This window comes from Oenanthe melanoleuca, chromosome 27, assembly GCF_029582105.1.
Source record: "Oenanthe melanoleuca isolate GR-GAL-2019-014 chromosome 27, OMel1.0, whole genome shotgun sequence".
Lineage (NCBI taxonomy): Eukaryota > Metazoa > Chordata > Aves > Passeriformes > Muscicapidae > Oenanthe > Oenanthe melanoleuca.
The window spans coordinates 5,688,663-5,709,186 of NC_079360.1; the positions used below are offsets into that span (position 1 = coordinate 5,688,663).

General features: G+C 61.7%; 1 protein-coding gene across 19 annotated transcripts; it reads right to left on the bottom strand.

Annotated features, from left to right (window-relative positions):
* Positions 1-1,908: 1,908 nt before the first annotated feature.
* Positions 1,909-18,692, bottom strand: UBTF (upstream binding transcription factor). 19 transcript variants are annotated; one of them, XM_056511990.1, is made up of 23 exons: positions 18,191-18,692; positions 17,783-18,072; positions 14,025-14,158; positions 11,000-11,175; positions 10,673-10,756; positions 9,907-10,062; positions 9,156-9,220; positions 8,455-8,584; positions 7,931-8,041; positions 7,542-7,675; positions 6,891-7,032; positions 6,579-6,620; positions 5,834-5,947; positions 5,564-5,719; positions 5,032-5,187; positions 4,733-4,843; positions 4,557-4,645; positions 4,229-4,418; positions 3,932-3,979; positions 3,608-3,676; positions 3,146-3,292; positions 2,749-2,868; positions 1,909-2,385 (listed from the first exon to the last, which is right to left on the bottom strand). In XM_056511990.1, exons 3-23 carry the CDS (start codon positions 14,080-14,082, stop codon positions 2,272-2,274), a joined length of 2,412 nt encoding a protein of 803 aa, XP_056367965.1. In that variant the 5' UTR covers positions 14,083-14,158; positions 17,783-18,072; positions 18,191-18,692; the 3' UTR covers positions 1,909-2,271. The 19 variants fall into 19 exon arrangements, with proteins under 19 accessions (XP_056367965.1, XP_056367964.1, XP_056367966.1 ...); XM_056511989.1 differs by lacking the exon at positions 17,783-18,072; XM_056511991.1 differs by lacking the exons at positions 17,783-18,072; positions 18,191-18,692 and adding an exon at positions 17,606-17,770 and having other exon boundaries at positions 8,464-8,584.
* Between the last annotated feature and the right edge of the window lie 1,832 nt (positions 18,693-20,524).

The window sequence follows — 20,524 nt, forward strand, 5'->3', positions numbered from 1 at the left end:
GGGATTTTGTGGCAGTGCCAAAATGCACTCAGGAATTCTCTTGCAGCGCAAACATCTTTTCCCCCCCCTCCCAAACTGTCGGCGCTGTAAGAATTTTTCTTTTTTATTATTTCTTTTTTTTTTTTTTACCTTTTTTTTTTTTTTTAACAGAAAAAAAGGTGGGGGGGAAAAAAAAAGGTGGGGTTTAATTTTTTTTTTTTTTTTTTTTTTTTTTTTTTGTCTTTTTTTTTTGTACTAAAAACACATCCACTAAAACACGACGGTGCTGGGTACATTCAGCAGAAAAAAAGGGATGGGGGGGGTTCCCCTTAGGGGATTTTGGGAGGGGCGGCGATTAAAAATTGGGAAGAAAATGAAAGGAAAATCCCAAATGGATTGGGGTAAGGGGGAGGGGGGACAGAGGGACGGACAGACAGACACTGGGGGGGATGGGGACACCATCTGGGGTCTCTTCGGGGCCCGGGGGACACGGGGGGATTGTCCGTGGGGGGGTTCACCCCCTGCCCCCACTTCGGGCTCAGCTTGCCCAAAATGGTGATTTTTCAGCCCAAACCCAGGCCAGGACGAGGGGGGGCTGCCCCCACCTCCCCCTCAGCATCGAGGGGGTCCCCAATGTCTTTGTGGGGGGCTGGATTTGGGGTGGTGAGAGCAGCAAACCTGGGGGGGGGGTGGGGACTCCCCTAAAAACCCCAAATCTGCAGCAGGGCCCCCCCTCCTGCCCCCCCAGCCCTGTGGAGATTTGGGTGAAGAGAAAAAATGGCTAAATTACAGCCCTAGAGAGAAAACCCCCCAAGCCCCCCAGCCCCTTCTCTGGGGACCCCCAAGTTCTGTCCCCAAGCCCCAGCTCCTCTCCAGGGACAGGAAGAACAAATCTCGAGCCCCCCCCCCCCCCCCCAAAATAGAGTGGGGGTCTGGGGGTGCCCAATGACACTGGGTGGGTTTTGGGGGGTGACACGGGGTGGGGGGACAGAACCCTGCAGGGAGGTGCCGTGGGATTGCTGGTGCTCGTGTCTGCTTAAAAAAAAGGGGGGGGCCCTGCCAGGCCCCCCATGCACCCACCCCGGGCCCCACGGCCCCATCCCCCGCCCGGGAAAGGGGCATTGACCCCCCAAAATAAACCCAAACCACACCAATATTTACAGCATGGCCCCGGGGGGGGACATGAACTGGTGGTAACTGGGATTAACTGGGGCAAGGGGAGCTCTGGTCCCCCCCCCCAGATTTGGAACGGAGGGAGAGGAGCAGCTTCAGCAGAGACAGAGAGGAAAATGGGGAGTGGGGGGAGGAGGGCAAGGAAAAGGGGCGGGGGGAAATGAAAAATAAAAGATGGATCTTTCTTGTTTTATAAAAAGGAAAAAAAAAAAAAACCAAAACGAGAAAAAAAAAATAAAATAAAATACAACGGCACAACAACCACCGACAACAGAGCGGGGGGACCCCGCGCCCCCCCCTTGGTCACGCTGAGCCGCCGGCCCCGGGCAGGGGCAGCTCCGGTGCCCCCCCCGCACACACTCACACGTTCACACACACACCCGCACCCCCCCCCCGAGCGGGGACACGCCGGGATTACCGGGGACACGCCCGGGATTACCGGGGACACGCCCGGGGCACCGGGGACACGCCCGGGATCACCGGCACCGCCCGCTCCGTCCGCGGCCGGCGCTCCCAAGTGCCGTGCGTGTGGAGCTCCCGGGCAGCTCCCGGGCAGCTCCCAGACTGTACAAGGTTTTTTTTGGGGTGGGGAGGAGCCCCAGGATGCTGGGGGGGGTCGCAAGGAGGCATCGTCCCATCGGCTGAGTCCTGAGCCCCGCGGCTCGTGCTCCGTGCCCGCTGCCCCAGGGGCGAGGGGATTTTCTTCCCATTTCTGGGTTTTTTTAATTAAAAAAAAGGTGTGGGGGGTGTTGTTGGTTTGTTTGTTTTTCCTGTGTGTTTTTCTTCTCTTTCTAGAAAGTCCAGAGCTGATAGCGAGGGGGTTATGGGGGTAGGGATGGAGAGACACCCCCTGGAAAGAATGAAATTCCAAAAAAAAAATCGCTTCCCCTCGGGAGTAAAGCAGGGGGGCAGGGGTGGGGGGCTCTCTCCTCGACCCCCAGCCTGGGGGAAGCAGCCCCTGATCCCCCTCCGTAGTGTGAGGGGTCCCCCCGGCCCCCGCTCCCCGCGCCGGGGTCCCACGGGGGGGCAGGAGGAAGAGGAGGAAGGATTCCGAGGGGCTGCAGGGGGATTTGGGACCGAGACCGAGAAACCAAACGACTTTACGAAGAGCTTGGCCGATCAGTTGGAGTCGGAGTCGGAGGAGTCCCCCGAGGAGGAGGAGGAACTGCTGCTGCCCTCCGAGTCGTTGTCATCCTCGTCCTCATCGTCCTCGTCCTCATCATCCTCGTCGTTCTGGGAGGTGGCACAGAGGAGGTGGAGGTCAGGGCGGGGTTAGTCCATTGTCACCTCCTTGTCCCCTGCTCACCCTCCCCGGGGGTGTGACCCCCACCCTCCCACGCTGCCCCCGGCGATCTGGGGCTGGAGGAGGAGGAGGAGGGGCGCGGGCCAGGAGCCAGGAGTGAGTTTGCAAGGGCTCAGCTCGGTGCCGGGGGGACGAGCCGGAGCAGCGCGCGGGGTCCTGCCCTCACCTCTGCCACTGCCTGGGACACTGCCTGGGACGCTGCCCGAGCCGCCTCGTGCCTCAGTTTCCCCCCTCTAAAGCCAGGGAAGGAAGAGGCGTGAGCTGAGACCAGCGAGGGGGTGCAAACACCTCACCTGTCCGGGGGCGAGCACAAGGCACGGACACGGTTTCTGGCCCCAGCGCCATCCAGCATAGGCTGATTTCAGTTGCACCGGTGTAAAGCTTTGACTCTGGTGACTTACTCGGCATTCACACTGGCGCAAACGGAGCCGAGACCAGACTCAGTATCTCCACCAGGAAAAAGACAGGAGATTTTTCTCTGCTCACTGGGGGCTCTGCACACCCCTCCCAGGTCCCGAGGCTGCTCCTGACTGCACCCCGCGGCTGCTCCTCCTGCCCTCCCCGGCAGCACCGGGGGATGCTGCTCCCCTTCTCCTCCCCCCTGCTCCCCGGGGGCTCCTGCACCACGGGTCTATCTGAGCCCAGCCCAGCAGGAGGGGGCCCCGTGCCCTCCCCGTGCCACGGCCTCACCTCGTCCCCGTCCTCGCTCTCCTCCTCGCTGCTGGACTCCGAGGAGTCGCCGCCTTCCTCTGACGAGTCACCGTTGTCATCATCGTCATCCTCGTCTTCATCGTCGTCTTCCTCCTCCTCTTCCTCCTCGTCATCGTCCTCGGACTCCTGCAGGACAGGAGGGGCTCGGTGAGTCCCTGCATCTCCACACCCATGGGTGCAGCTCCCACCCCATCCTTCACAATCCCCCTTTGGGTTCCTCCATCCACCGGGCAGATCAGGGCATTCCCTACCCCACACCTTTACCATTCATACTGAGAACTGCACCAAGGTACAGGGGGTCAAAATCCCACCTGGATGGGCTCTGAGCAGGGATTTGGGGAAAGCTCATGGTCTCAAGGACAGGGCAGGCAGCTGGAAGCACAAGGGATGCTTCAAACAAGGGGTGCAGGTCCCCCCGACACTCCCCAGGGAGTGACTCACCGACTTGGACTGCATGGTGGGCTTCATCTTGGGGTTGGGACCCCGCATCTTCCCTATGCTCTTGCGTTTCTGTGGGAACAAAACCAACCCTTTAGGGCTCAAGTTCAGCTCCTTCCCAGCGTCCAGCCCAGAGAAAATCCCACTGCTGAGCTGCCTTGGGGACAAATCCCCACTGGAGGGGCTTTCTGGAGAGTGGCACATCCAAACCTTGCCCAGGACTGATCCTGCCCAGCCCCAAGGCCCCAGGGTCTCCAGCCCCCAGCAGCCCCACCCCACTCCCAACCTCCTGGGATCCCAGCACAGCAGTGCCACGTGGATACTCACGTTGGAAATGTGTTCCTTGTAGGCAGCTCGCTCCTGGGGCGAGAGGCTCTGTGGGGACAGGGACACAGTCAGGGATGGGCGGGCACGGAACAGAACAGGGGATGGAGCGGGGAAGGGCTCCAGCACAGGGCACAGCCTCCTCATGTATATAACTTTTATCCTTTTAAGTTACAAAATGTCAAAAATTGGTCTCGGTGTTTTCCGGAGGAGGGGTGGGAACACAGACCACACCAAGCATCAGCCCCAAAACCAAGGGATCCCCGAGTCTCCCACCAGGCACCAGGACCCAGCACCCACCTTGAGCCAGATGTCGAGGTGCACCTTGTACTGTTTCTGCTGCTCCTCTGCCAGTTTTTTGTAGTGGTCCTTCTGGCCCTGGGAGATGCGCTGCCAGCGGCTGCCGATCTCCACCATGCGCTCCTTCAGCGGGAGGTGGTTCAGCTCCCCGTTGGACAGGAGCTCCTGGGAGAACTTCTGGTAACCGTTCCTGCACAGGGAGAGCGCAGGGACCGGGCTGGGACAGCGGGCACAGACACCCCAAGCGTCCATAACCCCCGTGCAGCCACACCAGGGTCCAGCCCACCCTCCCTCCTCCTGCTCCCACCAGCGCAGCCCAGGTACTCACATGGGGGGTTTCTTCGGCTCTCCCTGGAATTTCATTTTCTTGGTGGAGTTGGTGGAGCACGGAGGGGCTCGCATCTCGCTCAGCTCCCTCTGAGGCACAGGAGAGACAGAGGGTCAGGGAGAGGGGCAGTGCTGGCCAAGGGACAGGGCGAGGGCCAGGACAGGGCAGAGACTCACCTCGTATCGCTTCTGATCCTCCGCCGCCTTCTTGATCCACATCAGCTTCTCCTTCTTCTCCATGTTGTTCCAAGTGGCCTCCATGGCCTTCAGTGCTTTGCCCCGGTCGTTCTGTGGGACAGAACCACCACCATGCACCAGGTGCACCCAAAAACCCTGGGACATTGGGGCACTGCTCCCCGTGACCCCCACCCTGCCCACAGCTCCCAAACCCAGGTGTGAGAGCCAAAGCACATGGCAATTCCTGCTGGTGGGAGTGATGAGCCCACCTCCAGCCCCTCTCCCAGCCCACTCCTCACCTTGAAACGAGCCAGGTAGTCCCCGATGACGCTCTGCTGCCAGATCTCCTCGGCAGTTTTGGGAGACTCTGGCAGCTTCCCACGCTCCTCTTTATCTGAGCCGTGCTTCTTCTCTGACTGTGCCTTCATGGCCGCCTCCCGTGCCTTGTACTTGGCCTGGGCAGGGGGCAGGGGGTGAGGGGGGCACAGGGTGAGGGGGGCACAGCAGGGGCAGAGCCCCCAAACACCATGGGGCACCGGAGCTCCCCCAGCACTCTCCCCACAACCCCATCTCGGGACTCTGCCCATCAGCAAAACCACCAAAACCGAGGCTCAAGGGCCCTCTGAGGTTTCTTTGGTGGGTTTTGACCCCCCAGGTGATGAGGGGGGAGGCACAGCCAGTGCTGCCCCTCGGTGCTGACACTGGCACCTGTGTGACAGGTCACTGTGATGCTGCAGCTGCAGGACAAGGACAGGACACTCCCCCAGATGCCCACAGGAGCAGTGCAGAAGGGAGATGGGGATGGAGGAGGAGCAGGGGGATGGAACCAACCTTCTTCTTCTCAGAGAGGTCGTTCCACATGCGGGCCAGCAGCCGGGTCAGCTCGCTCTCCGACAGCTCCGGCCGCTCCTCCTGCAGCTGCTTCCGCTTCTCCTCCGAGAAGATGAACATGGCTGAGATGGGCCTCTTGGGCTTCTCTGAGCTGGCCTGAGGGGCACAGGGCTGTCAGGGGGCCAGCCCACGCAGGCACCAAAGCCCTCAAAGCCCCCTGAGATGCACTGCCCCAGCCCATGCCTCTGCCCCACCCGGGGCCGCTCCCACCTTGCCGGTCTCAGGTGAGGATTTTTTGGATGCAGGACTCGTCGCCCCTTTCCGGTTGCTGCCCAGCATCTTCTCCTCACCCAGCACCCGCTGCTGCTCCTCCTCGGGCAGGCTCTGGGTGGCACAGGAGGAGGCATCATTAGACCAATAAGGCTTTGAGGTAATTGGGGAATAGGGACTCTGGGGAATTAATGCACTTGGGTGTCCTGATCCAAATCCTGTCCCAGTCAGGACCAACATCTGGAGCTGCACCCATGCAGCCTGGGGGTTCCCATGCTGTCAGCCCTATGTGGGCAGTGTCTCTGCCCCCAGCTCAGCTGTTTCTCAGTGAGAGCAGGTGGGCAGGTGTCTGGACCCGGGCACAGCCCTGGGATTTCCAGCCCGTGCCCTGCAGCCGCAGCCGGGGCCGCGTCACATCCGCCGGGGCCGGGGACGGTGCTGGGGTGGCCTCGGTGCAGCTCCCCCACCCACAGCCCAGCCAGGGAAGGAAGTGAGAGGCCACAGCCACTGAACAGCCTCCCCCCAGCTCCAGCCCTCTGCTCACCCCAGCTCTCCTCCCAGACACCGGGTCAGGCATTAGGACAGCCCGAAGGTCAAGGCTATGTGCAGCCACCTGCACTGGGCCCAGACATGTTTTGGGGGAACATCTGATCCCCCCATTTGAGCCAGTCCAGTCCCTGGGATGTTCCCCATTCCCAGATTTGATCTGCAGCACCTGCTGGCTGAGCACCCCCTCATCACTCACCTCCAGGAAGCGGAGCAGCTCGATCTCGTAATCTTTCTTTTTCTGTAGGGGATGGAGACGTGTGGTTACACAGAGATCCCTCACTCCATCCCTGCCCCTTGCAGCCCCTCACCCAGCCCCCATCCCTGGGCACCCTCCACCTGGACCATCTGTTTGTCCCACACAGGAGACGGGACTGAGGGAGAGCCTCGGGGAGAATCAGTGATGTAGACTGGCACAGCGACTGAGGAAAGCTGAGGGATTTTCTGTTCCTTTCCCACAGCACTGGTGCCCACCTGCCTCTCCTCCACCTGTCCATCCTCAGCCACTCACCTGGTCACACTTTTTGTGGTAGGCATCCTTTTCCTTCTGGGAGAGCAGCTTCCACTGCTGGCTACACAGCACCATCCGCTCCGTGCTGGGCACGTCTTTCATGTTTGCCATCAGCTCTGCACAGTACAGGGAGTAGCTATTCCTGAAAAACCCACAGAGGGACCCAGTGTTAGGGAAAACCTGCCCCTGTGGAGCTGGCTTGGTGCTAAAAGCCTCCCCAAAACCCCCCAGCTGGGCTGTACCAGGCAAGGAAGTGAAGTGCCTGTGTTTTAGGGCAGCTGGGTGCTGGATCACCCCTAAAAGCCAGAGTATCACTGTAAACCCTGCTCAGATTCTCCCCAAAATGTGTATTCGATGTATATTTAAGGACTGGTTTAAAGGGATCATCACAGAGTCATGTAATCATTAAAATCCCTCTAAGATCATTAGTCCAACTATTAACTAACACTTCTAAGCCCACCACTAAACCTCAAGTGCCACATCCACACTTTTTGAGCACTTCCAGGGATGGTGACTCCAGCACTGCCCTGGACAGCCTGTTCCCAGGCTCCAAGAAACTGATCCCTGTGTGTCTGTGCTCCCACAAGTTATCTGGGCTCCCCAAGCCCAGCAGAGTGCAGTTTCTCTGCAGCTGGGAGGGACAGGACTCACGGGGGAGGCTTCGTGGGTCGCCCGTCGAACTTGTCCTTGAGCTGCCGCTCGGCCTTGGTGAGGGTGGAGCGGGTGATCCCCTCCTCGCTGATGTTCAGCTCCGGGTGCTTCTGGATGTAATCCCTCATGATCTCCTGTGGGGAAGCAGAGCAGTCAGAGGGGCTGCCAACCCGCTGTGGGGCAGGAGGAGAGAGAAGCCAACCATTGCCTGTGCCTGTGCCTGGGGACGCTGCTCCTGCCCCTAAGCCTGTGCCTGCCCTTCAGCAGGGCTCAGCCTCACTAGGGACCTGCCAGGACCTGCCTGAACCCCTCGCTGGCTATCGGGACAGGCCCTGCAGGGTGGAACGCTGGGACCAGTGTGGAGGGGACCGGGTGGGGCTGCTCCCTACCTCGTACTCCTTCCGCTGTTCCAGGGCCTTATGAATCCATTTCAGCCTCTTTTTATCCGAGAGTTGAGACCACTGCTTGCCCAGCGACTCTTTCACCTCCTTCGTGGTGGCCTGAAAACCCAAAGCCAGAGGTGAGGGCAGAGGGGTAAAATCCAAAAAAAAAAAAAAAAAAAATTTTTTTTGAATGAAAAAATATGAAAAAATGGCAAAAAATGGCGTGGCCTGGCAGGGCCTGATGGCCGTGGGCGTGTGTGGGAGTGGGGGGCATGGCCAGAGGTGAATGTCTGTGCTGGAATCCTTTCCTGCCCTGACTCAGGCTGTGGTCACCCCTTCCTGCCAAAAAGTGGGGGCTGGATCCCTGAGCCTCTTGCAGGTGTGCAGAGCCCCTCCTTACCTGGGTCCGGGAGCTCCTAGCGCTGTGTCCTCCATCCCAACCCCCTAAAATGCTTCTCTCCTTCCCCCTCCTGCCCCCAGAGCGGGGTCCAGGACCCCCAGCACTCACACTCACACTCACTCCCACCCACCGTACTCACATCTGGACGCACTTTCAGGTAGATCTTCTTCTCGTGGTTGTACCACAGCTGCTGGGGGGTCTTGGGTTTCTCGGGCACGTCGGATTTCTTGGCGTTCTGGATGAGATCCGGGTGGTCTTCCCTTCAGCACGGGGGGAGGTGGGGAGGGGACAGTGTTAGGGAGGTGGCAGAGGCAAGGAGAGCACCCCTAAACCTGCCTGCACCCCTGACTGTCACTGCAGGGCTGAGCCTCCATGGGAGGGTCCCCAAAAAGAGTAGGAGGGTTTAGGAGAGATTTAAGTTTGTCCCTCCTTGGGGAGCATTGGCTACAGGCACCCCTGGGCTCAGCTGCAAGCCTGAAGCAGCAGCAGGTCACTGGGAGTGCCAGGATCCACCTGGATCACAGCAATCACATCCAAGGGGAAGATCTGGAGTGACTGGGGGGACACTTCAGCTTTTATCAGTGCTGGTGGCAGGGCTCCTGCCCCCTCCTCACAGACCCTGACCCCCAGAGCATGGCTGGTCCTCTGCTCTTCCCCTCATCCAGTCTCCCAGCTGGAGGGATGCTCTCAGACACCTTTTCCTTGCTCTCTTTTTGCTGAATTCCCTCTTCTTTTCAAGTCAAAGTCGTCTGTGAGCTATGCACAGCAGGGGAATCTGGATCTGCCTGGAGGGGTCTGGGGAAATATGGAGGGGAGGGGCTGCCTGCTCACCTGAACCTCGCCAAGTTCCTCTCAAACTCCTGCTTCTCTCGCTGGAAGTCCTGGATGTATTTCATCTGGGGACACAAAGCCACCACAGAGGTGGAGAGGGACATCAGCACCAGGAACAGGCAGGGAGACACATCCCTATCGACCTGGCTGGGCATCCCACCAGCCCAAGAGGGACTCCAGGGCTCCCCAGCCCATGGAATGCTCCTGCAGAGGGTTCCCAGCCTGCCTGAGATGCAGCAGCTGGATACCTCCCCTCTCTGGCTACCCCAGCCCTGGGAAAGGGCACAGCAGGACTTTGTGCCCTGGACTCTTCCTGGACACCCCAGAGTGAAAGCTGGCTCCCCCAAACCCTGCCAGGCTCTGGCATGTCCCAAGCTGGGCAGATCTCTGCTCCCAGCATCTCCCAGAGCCTGTCCCCGTGTCCTGGGTGGCACAGAGGGGCGTGTGCCCTCACCCTGGCACTAAACACGGATCCACCCACGGGCACAGCCACCAGCCAGGTCAGCCAGGAAGAGTCGGACACACGGACAGACCCAACCAGCCTCCACCCCACGGATCCTGGGAACCAGGACAGGAAAAGCCAAGGGAGTCCCACAGGTCTGACAGGACTAAAGGAACACCTGGCTTCTCCCACTGAGAGCTGGGCTAAGCCCTCGCCAGGCAGAGCTTGAGCTGTGCTGGTTCTACTGGAAGAGCTGAGCAGAGCCCAGCACACAGAGGGTGGGAAGGGGCTGCTGACCCCACTCCATACCTTTTTCTTCTCGGGAAGCTCCTTGTATTTCTTGGACAGGATCTTGGTGAGATCCAGGTTGCTCATTTCGGGGTGCAGCTTGGCGTATTTGGCTCGCTTCTCCATGAAGAAGCGGAAATAGGGAGTCAGGGGCTTCTTGGGGAAGTCGGGGTGTTTCTGGGGAGACAGCAGGGGGAGGACACTGAGCTTGGAGCTGGCAGCACCACAGGGGCACAGCCAAACCCAAGCTGCCCAGTCCTGGGGGCACCTGCCTCCATCCAGCCCTGCTGGTGATCCAGGCACGGCAGGCAAGGAGAGGGAAACTGCTGGGAATGAGGGCTGCCCAAGGAACTACAGCATCCCATGGCTGGGAGCCTTGGGAACGGCCTCCAGACATCCAGAGTTGTCAGCACAGAGCAGGAGGGGATGGGGCAGGAGAGGGGATGGCACCCATCTCCCAGGGATGGACCATGGGTTGCCCCAGGGCCTCCCTGCTGAAAGCACAGGCCAGTACAGGAATAGGACAGCAGCTCCCAACCCCTCTGGAGCTAAACTTGGCTGCAGGCTGCCAGCAGCACAGCCAGCCATATTAAATGTACCCAGGAGTTGGCCCAGGCCCAGCACCACGGCCTCCAGAGCCTGGGGCAGCTGGACACTGGGATCAGGGGCAGGGAGGGGCTGCCAGGGACTCCCATGGGGATCTGAGGTGCCACTGGGGCCACAGGCCCCTATCCTGGGCAAGTGTAGGGTCACCCTTTAGGGACTGAGCCTAATTCCTGCCCAGTACCTTGAGCTTTTTGCCTTTGTAAGGATTCTTCACGTGCTCTTCAGCGTCCATAATGAGCTCTGTGAGGGTCCGGAATTTCCTCACCTGTGCAGGAAATGAAGAGACAAAGGCTTGAGCAGGGGACAGGGCAGCTGCCTGGCATAGCAGAAACCCCAAAAATGACCAATCCCAGCCCCTCTGAGGGTGTCACAATGCTGACAGCAGTGGGATGGTGCTGGCAGCAATGGCCAAGGGCTCTGGGCACCCAACTAAGATAATTCCAACCACCCCAGGAACGTCAGCAGGACACTGGGACCCTGCCACAAAGCCCCACGTGGTGCCAATCACCTCATTAGAGATCTCCATCCACTTCATCTTGCACATCTCCCCTGAGAAGTCCTTGAAAGCCACTTTCTCCCAGTCTAGGTGGGACTCGGTGGTTTTGAACTTGCTCCCGTCGTTGGAGGGCAGGTTGTTCTTCATGCACTCCAGGAGGGTCAGCATGTCCTCCTGCGACCAGCGGTCTGAGCAGAGAGAAACAGCATCAGCCAGGGGCAGGAAGCCTTTTCCCTTCCCTTCCCTTCCCTTCCCTTCCCTTCCCTTCCCTTCCCTTCCCTTCCCTTCCCTTCCCTTCCCTTCCCTTCCCTTCCCTTCCCTTCCCTTCCCTTCCCAGGACTGCAGCTCCCGGCGTGCCGCACGCCAGGACACGTAATCTCCACATGCTGCCTCTCGAGATTAAAGATCAAAGGGACGTGGCTGTTTCCATCACCCTCCAGCAACTCTCTGTGGGCCAAAACAATCTGGGCAAAGCTAGAAATTCCACCCAGTGCAAACCAGAGAGACTCGCTCATCCCCGAAATCCATCAGATAAGGGAAGGCTGTGCTGCACGGGAGCACAGAGCTATTTCCTACCCTGGAGTGACACGGGAGCAGTGAGCTCTCCAGTCAAGCAGGAAGCAGGGAAAGCCACTTTCTAAGTGGAAAAGATGTGTGCAGAGCAACTGGAAAAGCTCAGCACTGCTTTTCCTGCACCTCAGAGAGCTTTGTGATCACCTGGGCCCAGCTCCACGGTGACCTCTGCCAAGGTCAAAGCTCCCAGACCACAAAGGGAGGGGGGCAGAGCCCAGCACAGCCCCCCAACCCACAGAGGGGTCCCTGACAGCGCAGGGATGATGTTCATGTCACCCCAACATCCCCCAAGCTGCTGGGAGGAGCACCCCCAGCTGCCAGAGGAACGTGCTGCTGGGATGGGCACGTGGCAGAGCTGAGAGCCTGGAGCGACCGTGGGGCCAGGGCAGGCAGCAGCACCGTGCTGGGGCAGGCAGCAGGCAGGATATCCCAGCCCTGAACGCCTCACCCAGCCCCAGCCTCGGGCTGCCTCCTTGCCAGGGGAATTCCTGCCTGCTCCGAGCCCCCACGCCAGCTGGGCAGCACTGCCCAGGGTGCTCTGCAAACGTGGGGACTGCAGGGGGGCCTGGGAGCGGAAGGAAAATTCCCTGGGGATGGGCTGGAGGAGGAGCAGAGCCCGAAAACACCCGCCCACGCAGCCCTGGCTGCCTCATCCCGGGATGGGCACCGGGATCCCACGGCATTCCCTGCCTCACATCTCCGCCAGGGGAGGGCTGAGGTGCCTGGAGCTGCCGTGGAGCACCCCAGGGGACAGGGGATCCTGAAGAGATGGGGACAGAGCAGCTTGTCATGGGTCTGAGTGCAGCATCTCTCCCTCCATATCCAGGAATGAAACCAACTCCCAGAAATACCCTGCAGCTCTCCCTCCACTCAAGACTCAACATGAGGACAACCACCTGCACCTCCTGCCCTTGCAGGGGTCTGGGGAAGGGCAATTCCCCCAGAATCCCAAATCCAAGCAAGGGATGTTAAAGGGATGTTAAAGGTGAAGGGAGCATAGCCAGGATGTGACCCCAGGGGTCATTTCCCCTCCTGGACTTGCCTGGTTGGGGGTTAAGGCAGGAACAGTTTAGGATCCAGCTGGTCCCTACAGTGACCTCATTAGGGATTAATGTGGAGGGAGAGGAGATAAAGAGCCTGCCTGGAAAGTGAGGGCCGCTGGTTTGGGGTGTGTCCCCACGCTCCTGGCTTCATCCCAAAACACCGTGAAGAGGCAAAAGAGAGGGGAACCCCCATTCCCTACAGAGCTGGGGAGGGAGAACACAGCCCCAAATTCTGCCTTCCTGTTTTCCCCATGCACTTTCCAGGCCTCCAAGGCAAGGACCAATGAGGCAGAACAGGGCTGGGAAGCCGGTGCCAACTTTACTTGCAGAAATCAGGAGGAATTACCAAAAGCAGCACAGCCACAAAAACCCAGAGGGGACGGAGAAGGGAACGAGACACCCCCAGACCTGCCCCCATCCAGCCCAGTGCCTCAGTTTCCCCCTCAAATGCAGAAACACACGGAGACCTTTGGCCCTGCGTGAACCCCCCGCTGGCAGACAGCCAGAACAACCACATCCCAAAGGATGTGAAAAAACAGTGAAATAAACAGTGGAAACATCCCAAAATCCTCGCTGGCAGCAGGGTGAGGACAACAGGGACCCCCACACTCAGCCCCCCATCCCCTCCTCAGCCTGGGGCACGCTGGAAAAGGCTGGGGCTGCGCTCTCCCAGCAGGATGAATGGGGCTGCCTGTGCCCTGGGAGCGATTTATCCCGCTCTGCTGGCACCGGCCCGGCCCGGGCTATATTAGGAAAGCTGCCCCGGTGTAATTAAATCCATCCAAAGTCCCGGAGAAGGACACGTGCTCCAGCCAGGTTCGCTCGAGGCAACAACCCCGGCTGCAGCAGGAACTGGGGGGACCTGGCAGCGCTCCAGAGGTCTGGGGGACCCAGGGGGTTTTTGAGGAGTGGAGTAGCAGAGCCCTGCGAGCTGCCCTAAATAAACATTTCTTTTTTTTCCCCTTGTTTTCCTGCCCCTTTTGCAATAAAAGTTGAAGCTCTGATGTCACGGCGGGCTCTGGAAGCTGGAGGCCCGAGGTAACGGCTCGGCTTTTAATGCAGCCCAGATGTGAGCAGGGAGGGCAGCACCTCTGTGCCAGCCCCCCCTTCCCAATCCCCCCAAAACTCCAATCCCCCAGAAGAGCATCCCAGTGCCAAGGGGCTGCTGGTGCAGGGAGCAGGAACCCGTGTGCTCACACACGTGTGTGTGTTTCCCACGTGGATCAGAACTCGGAGAGGCAGATCCCCCCTCCTCAACCTGCTGGTAGCTGTGATCACTGATTCCCCATCCCTCCTCCTCCTCCATCCCCTCTCCTCTGCCATCCCTCCGAGAAAAGGGCTGCTCTGAGGTTTATTTATTATTATTATTATTATATTTAAGTGGAATCCCTCTGGGAGCACTGGCATGCTGGGGGGCTCACCTTGGTTTTTGGGAGCTGTCATTTCCAGGTCTGCAGGGCACTCAGCTTCGCCGTTCATCCTCCTGCTGCCTGTGCCCAGGACGGTCCCGCCGGCTCCCTCCTCACCCTCTTCCCGAAATCACTCCCGCACGGCTCTGCAGGGAAAGGGAGAACCCTGCTAGACATCCCACCGGGATGGGGGAGCCCCCAGCTCCTAACGGGGAGTGGGGGGAACGTGATCCAGGCATCCGTCCATCCTCTGCGCTCCCCGGTGGGTGAGGTGCTGGAATATCCCCACCCACCCATCCCTCCAGGGTTTGGGGGGATCCTTGATGGTGATGTGAGCCCCACATTGGGAGGGGAAGGGTCCAGGGGTTTGTCCCCAAAATGGGGGGTAGGATAGGAGGGATCCCAATAAATCCCAGAGGAGACAGGTTCAAGGTGGTTCCCTGGGGTGGGTGGGACGCAAAAACCCAGGAGCAAGAGAATCTGAGTTAAGAGGGCTCCAAGGGATACTATCTAAGGGGGTGCACTCCCCCCACTGCAAAACGGGGGTTTCAAAGGAAGGCCCACCACAGATCCGGCAAAATCCTCCCCAGAGGTGGGAACATGCTTGGAGAAGAGAGGGATCCCCAGATCCAAGGGAGCTGGGGGAGCATTTGGGGACCTCGGGGGTTCAGGGGTCTCCCAAGGGAGGAGAGGCAGCTGGAGGAAGGTATTTCAACACGGGGGCTGCATGGGAGGCATCCCCTCAGACAGAAGGATCTTATGGCTCCGTGGGGAAGGATAACCCAGGGAGGGGGTTATCTTGGTGTGGGGGGTGACAGGATGGCAGTTTGGGGGGATCCCCATCGGGGATTCCGTGGGGGGAGGCCTCAGGGGATGCCCCGAGGGACAGGCCGCAGGCCGGGGGGGGCAGGCCCGGGCCTGGGCAGAGGCTCGGGGGGACCCAGGCCTGGGGGGTCCCCTGCCGAGGAGCGGGGTCTGAGAGAGCCAGGCCCGGGGTCTGAGGGAGGATCAGCCCAGCAGGGCTCGGGAGAGTCCCGGGGAGCAGAACGCCCGGGGCCAGGCGGGATCCGGGCTGGAGATCAGCAACCGGCAGGGGAACCGGGAACGGCGGTGGGGCTGCAGGCCCCGCCAGGCCGGGGGAACCGGCCGGGCCTGCCGGGGACAGACCGGGGGACAAACCGGGACCGCCCCTGCCAGGGACAGACCGGGGGACAAACCGGGGGACAAACCGGACCAGTCCTGCTGGGGACAGACCGGGACCGGCCCTGCCGGGGACAGACCCGGGGGACAAACCCGGGCCAGCCCTGCTGGGGACAGACCCGGGGGACAAACCCGGGCCAGCCCTGCTGGGGACAGACCGGGACCGGCCCTGCTGGGGACAAACCCGGGGGACAAACCCGAGCCAGCCCTGCTGGGGACAGACCGGGACCGGCCCTGCTGGGGACAGACCCGGGGGACAAACCCGGGGGACAAACCGGGACCGGCCCTGCCGGGGACAAACGGGGCCCGCCTGAGGGACAGCGCTGCCGGGGATCACCTGGGGGTGGATGAGGGGCGTGCAGCCCCCGCCAGCGTGGGATGGAGAATCCCCCGGGGCAGGAGCAGCCCTGAGGGGACGGCGGGAGCCGCTCCAGGCTCGGATCAACCCCCGAGGGGGCGGATCTCGGCCCAGCCCCGGGATCGCCCGGGGGGGATGGAGCCCAGCCCCCGGGCGGTGTGAACGCGGGGATCGCCCGGGGGTGGGAGCGGCGCGGTCGGGGGGGATGGTGCGGGGCTGTCGCGATAGGCGGGATCGCGACAGGGGGAGGGCTCGGCGGGATCATGGCGGGGCGGGGCGGTGCGCGCGCACCGGGATCCCGGGGGGGCGCGCGGAGGGGGCGCGGGATCCCCGCGGGGGAGGGGAGGGGGCACCGGATCCGCGCCCGGAGCGGGGAAGGAGGAGGAGGAGGAGGAGGAGGCGGGGGAGGAAGGGGCCGGGCCGGCGGGCGGAGGCGGGGAGCCCGCACATGCCCTGCGCCGCCGGCCAGCTCCAGTCTCCTCCTCCAGCAGGCAGCAGGAACCGGGTGGGACCGAGCGCGGGCGGCCCCGGCGGCGCCTCCCCCGCCCCCGGTTCCCACCCGGGCGCCAGCGAGCTGAGCGCCCCCCCCTCCCCTTTTTTTTTTTTTTTTTTCTTTCCCTCCAACAACACCCGGGCAGACAATGGAAGGCGAGTTCGGGGGGCCGGGGGTGCCGCTCCGCGCTCCCCCGGCCCCTCTCCGCACCCCCGGTGCCCCGGAGCGATGCGATGCGCTGCTTCATCCCCCCCCGACCGCTTCCCCCCCCGCATCCCCCCATCGTTACCGGCCGCTCTCCGCCGCGGCACACAATGGCCGGGCTGCGCCCGCCTCCGCCCGCCGCTCCTTCCCCTCCACCCGCGGTTATAAAGCCGAGACAAACCCACCTCTCCGGGCTGCTGAGGGGGAGGAGGAGGAGGAGGAGGAGGTGGTGGTGGTGGTGGAAGAAGGAGGGAGGAGGTTGGAGCGGGGGGGGTGTGGGGGGGAGCTCTAACCGAGCCGCCGCAGCCCCAACCCCGCCGCCGGAGCCGCTGGGGGAAGAAGAAGAAGGAGAAGGAGAAGAAGGAGGAGGAGGAGGAGGAGGGGGAAGGGGGGGCGGGGATGCCCGGCTGGGGGCGGCCGGGCAGCTGCAGCGAGCCGGGCGAGGGCAGCGCGACCTCCCCGCACCGACCCCCGGGGAGCGGCTCCTACCCGATCCTCCCCCCCTCGCTTTTTCCCCACCGCCGCCCCCTCCTCGCTTTTCCTTTCCTCGATTTCCCTTCCCTTTCCTCCCTTTCTTACCCCCCTCTTTTTCTCTCCGCGACCCCTCCTCGAGCCCGCAAACACCCACCCACCCAGCGGGGGGCTCGAGCCCCGCTCCCGGTCCGGAGGGAAGAAAGGAAGGGAAGGGAAGGGGGGGAAAGGCGGAAAAAAAAAAAAAAAGAAAAAAAAAAAAAAAAGAGGGGGAGAAAAAAAAAATATAGATAAAAAGAAAATAAGGGGAAAAAAGGGATAAAGAGAGGATAAAGCGAGGCTAAGGGGAGATGAAGCGCGGGGGGGGTCGGCCGAGCCCCGGCACGCACCGGCGGAGCGCGGCGCCCAGCTCCCGCCGCGGCGCGGGACTCACCCGGGCTCGGGAAAAACAAGCGGGCAGCGCTGGAAGCCTGCCCCCGAAATCCAGCTGCGGCACCGGGGAGGAGGGAGGGAAGGCGAGCGGGAAGGAGGGAGGGAGCGAGGAGGAGGAGAGGGAAGGGAAGGGAAAAAGGAGGGAGAGAAGGGGGGGGCACACCGGGGCCGCCGAGCCGGGCGCTGCCCCCCGCCCCGAGCCCCAGCGCGGTGCCCCCCGCGGGCGGGCGAGGCGGGCGAGCCCCGGCGGTGGCGGCGGCGGCGGCGGCTTCCTGCCCGCGGGGCCTGCGCGAAACCAGCCTTTCTAAAAAAAATATATATCTACATTCTCCCTTTTATATTTATCAATCTACCTATCTATCTAAAAAAAAAAAATCGCTGCGGTGGGCGCGACCCCCTCCCCGTTCCCGTCGGAGCGGCGGCGGAGCGCCTTACCGAGCCCGGAGCGCGGCGGTGGCGGCGGCAGCGGCAGCGGGAGCCCGGGGAGGAACAAAGCGCCTCCTCCAGCCCCGCCGGCGGAGCGGCGCGGCGGCGAATGGCGAGCCCGGGCGGCGGGCACGGCGCGGCGCGGCGGGGCACGGCGGCGGCGGCTCCCCCGGCGCGGGCACGTACCGGCGGGGCCGCCGCTTTGGGGGGCGGCGGGGGCTCGGGGCTCGCTCGGCGGGGCCGGGGCGGGGGAGCGGCGGTTGAACGGCGGCCAGCTCTGCAGCGCTGGCCCCGGGCGTGGACGCGCTCCAGTCCCCGCAGAGACGATCGCGCTTTCCCCCGCCTCCATGGCGCTGCGTTCGCTCTTCCAATCAGCCGGGCTGAGCGCGCCGGGATCCGCCGGGATCTCCCCGCCAGCCCCGCCGCCCCGCCGCCGCTTTCCGCCGGGTTTTTTATTGCTCTTTGCTTTTGCAACACTGTGGTGAGAAGAAAAAGAGGAGGAGGAGGAGGAGGAAGGAGAAGAGGAGGGAAAGGAGGGGGGGGTGGGGTGGGGGGGGAAGGGAGGAAGAAAAAAAAAAAAAAAAATCTCCTTACATGTGCAACAATCCTCGGCCGGCGTTTGCATAAAGAAAAAAATAAAAAAAAATAGGGGGAAAAAAAAGACAGATGAGGAAGAAAAAAAATAAAGAGGGGAAGCGGTGGGGGGGGGGGGGGAGGGGGGCCGAGCCGGGCCCCCCCACGGCACGGCGGGGCCGCGCTCCTGCCCGCCCCGCGGCCCCGGGACACGGCGGCGGGGGGGGCTCTGCCCGGCGGGGCGGGCGAGGGGCAGCTTCCTCCCCTCCTCCCTCCCTCCCTCCGCTCCCTTTCTCTCCTCTCCCTCTCTCTCTCTCCCTCTCTCTCTCTCTCTCTTAATTTTTTTTAATGGAATTTCTCCAACTCCACCTTTGTTGTGCTGGGCGTCATTCCCCGCAGCCAATCCCGGCCGGGCAGCGCCTGCACATTCCCGGCCATCCCGGTCTGCCGGCACAGCTCGGGCCATCCCGGGCTGAATCGGGCTGAATCCGCGGCACCGGCTGCTTCCGCGGTACCGGCTGCTTCCGCGGTACCGGCTGCTTCCGCGGTACCGAGCGGCCCGGCGGTACCGGCTGCTTCCGCGGTACCGAGCGGCCCGGCGGTACCGAGCGGCCTGGCGGTACCGGCTGCTTCCGCAGCACCGGCAGAGGCAGCGGCTGCTGCGCGGGCCCGGCCGCCGCTCCGCTCCCGGGTCCTGGAAGCTCCAGCGGCACCGAGCCCAGGCTGGCGGTGCTGCGGCCACGGCCTGCCCGGCTGCCAGCGCGCTCCGGCCACTCCCGGCCAGCTCCGGCCAGCTCCGGCCATTCCCGGCCATTCCCGGCCAGCTCCGGCCACTCCCGGCCATTCCCGGCCAGCTCCGGCCACTCCCGGCCATTCCCGGCCAGCTCCGGCCACTCCCGGCCATTCCCGGCCAGCTCCGGCCATTCCCGGCCAGCTCCGGCCACTCCCGGCCAGCCCCGGCCATGGCGCTGCTCCCGGTACCGGCACCGGGAGCCGCTGCTGCCTCCCCCGGGATGCGGGGTCACCCATCTCGGTGGGCTGACGGCAGGGAACGGCCAAAACCCGGGCGATTTTACATGGAAAAGGAAACAATCAATATAATAATCCTTCCATCTGGGTCCCCCCGCCCGCCCCGGCTGGTTTGGGGTGCGGGGGTGGTGCCTGGCTGTGCGAGTGGCTTATTTGGGTTTTATCCCGAAGGGAAGGATCAGCAGAGGGAGGGACAGGCGGCTCCTCCGCCACGTCCTGCCCGAGCTGTGCCAAGCCCGGCCAGGCAGCTCTGGCGCCGGCTGCTTAATCCCTCTTGTGAGAGCTTAAAAATAAAAATATATGCATTTATTCTGCGTGGAAAAGGGCCTGGCTTGAGCTGAATTTCAGGAATTGTCGCTATTTTGCAAGAGGGAAAAATGACAAAAGTAAAGGAAAAAAAAAACAAAACAAAACAAAACAAAACAAAACAAAAAAAAAAAAAAAAACAAAAAAAAAAAAAAAAAAAAAAAAACAAAAAAAAAAACCACAGCATAAAATATTTAGATCCAACCAGGCCCAACACATGAAATTTGACATTTTTAAGTTTTTAGATTTTTTTTTTAATCAATGGAATTGTCATTGTGCTCCAGTCCCAGTTCTTCCATTGTGGTTTTGTGGCTTTTGTTACCACCAAGGCACATCACAGACCCTGCAGCAGGTGGGCTGGGAATGGGGAGCCCCCAGATGCCCACCCCAACAGCCTCCCTCACTCCTTGCCCTTCCCAGGTCCTGCTTCTGATCACAGGAATTTTTTATTTGCTGTTACTTGTGTCAATGAATATTTTTGGGTAATAAAGCTGCAGTTTGGCGGGGTTTGTTTGCTTTTCTGCTTTTTCAGCGCACCAGCAGTGACAGTGGCAGCAGACCCCAGGGTGTCCCGTGTCCCCTGCCATGGGTGGTGTGGTGATGCTGCTGGCACTGGGGCTCTCCCTTTCCAGGGGTGATGTTCATCCCCCTCTGGAGCTCCACGCTCCCCCCCTCATTAACAACCAATTAAATACCATTTATTTCCCCCTCGTTACTCCTGACCTTCCCTAACTCCCCCCCTCCATTTCCCAGGGCTGAGGCGAGTTCAGAGAAGAGCTTGACCTAAATTCCCAACCCCAGCCGGGGCTGGATCCCGCGGCAGTGACCTCGCTGCCACCCCAGGGACCAACAAACCCGTCCAGGGTGGGACCCGTGCGGGGTGGGGCGGGCAGGGCCGGCCTGGCCTCCGGTGGGGCTGGGGACAGGGATGGCACTTTGGGGACAGCGGAGTGGCGGGTCCATGTGAGGCCCGCAGGAGCCGGGCAGCGCCTTCCCCGGGATTCCCGCTCTGGAAAACGG

Excerpts from the sequence above, each read along its gene's own strand:
- UBTF (XM_056511989.1), bottom strand. The coding sequence starts at position 14,082 with ATGAACGGCGAAGCTGAGTGCCCTGCAGACCTGGAAATGACAGCTCCC. Across the intron at positions 5,948-6,578 it reads AGCTGCTCCGCTTCCTGGAG|AGCCTGCCCGAGGAGGAGCA; the intron begins GTGAGTGATGAG and ends TGTGCCACCCAG. Across the intron at positions 2,869-3,145 it reads AGAGCGAGGACGGGGACGAG|TGTGAATGCCGAGTAAGTCA; the intron begins GTGAGGCCGTGG and ends CGTTTGCGCCAG.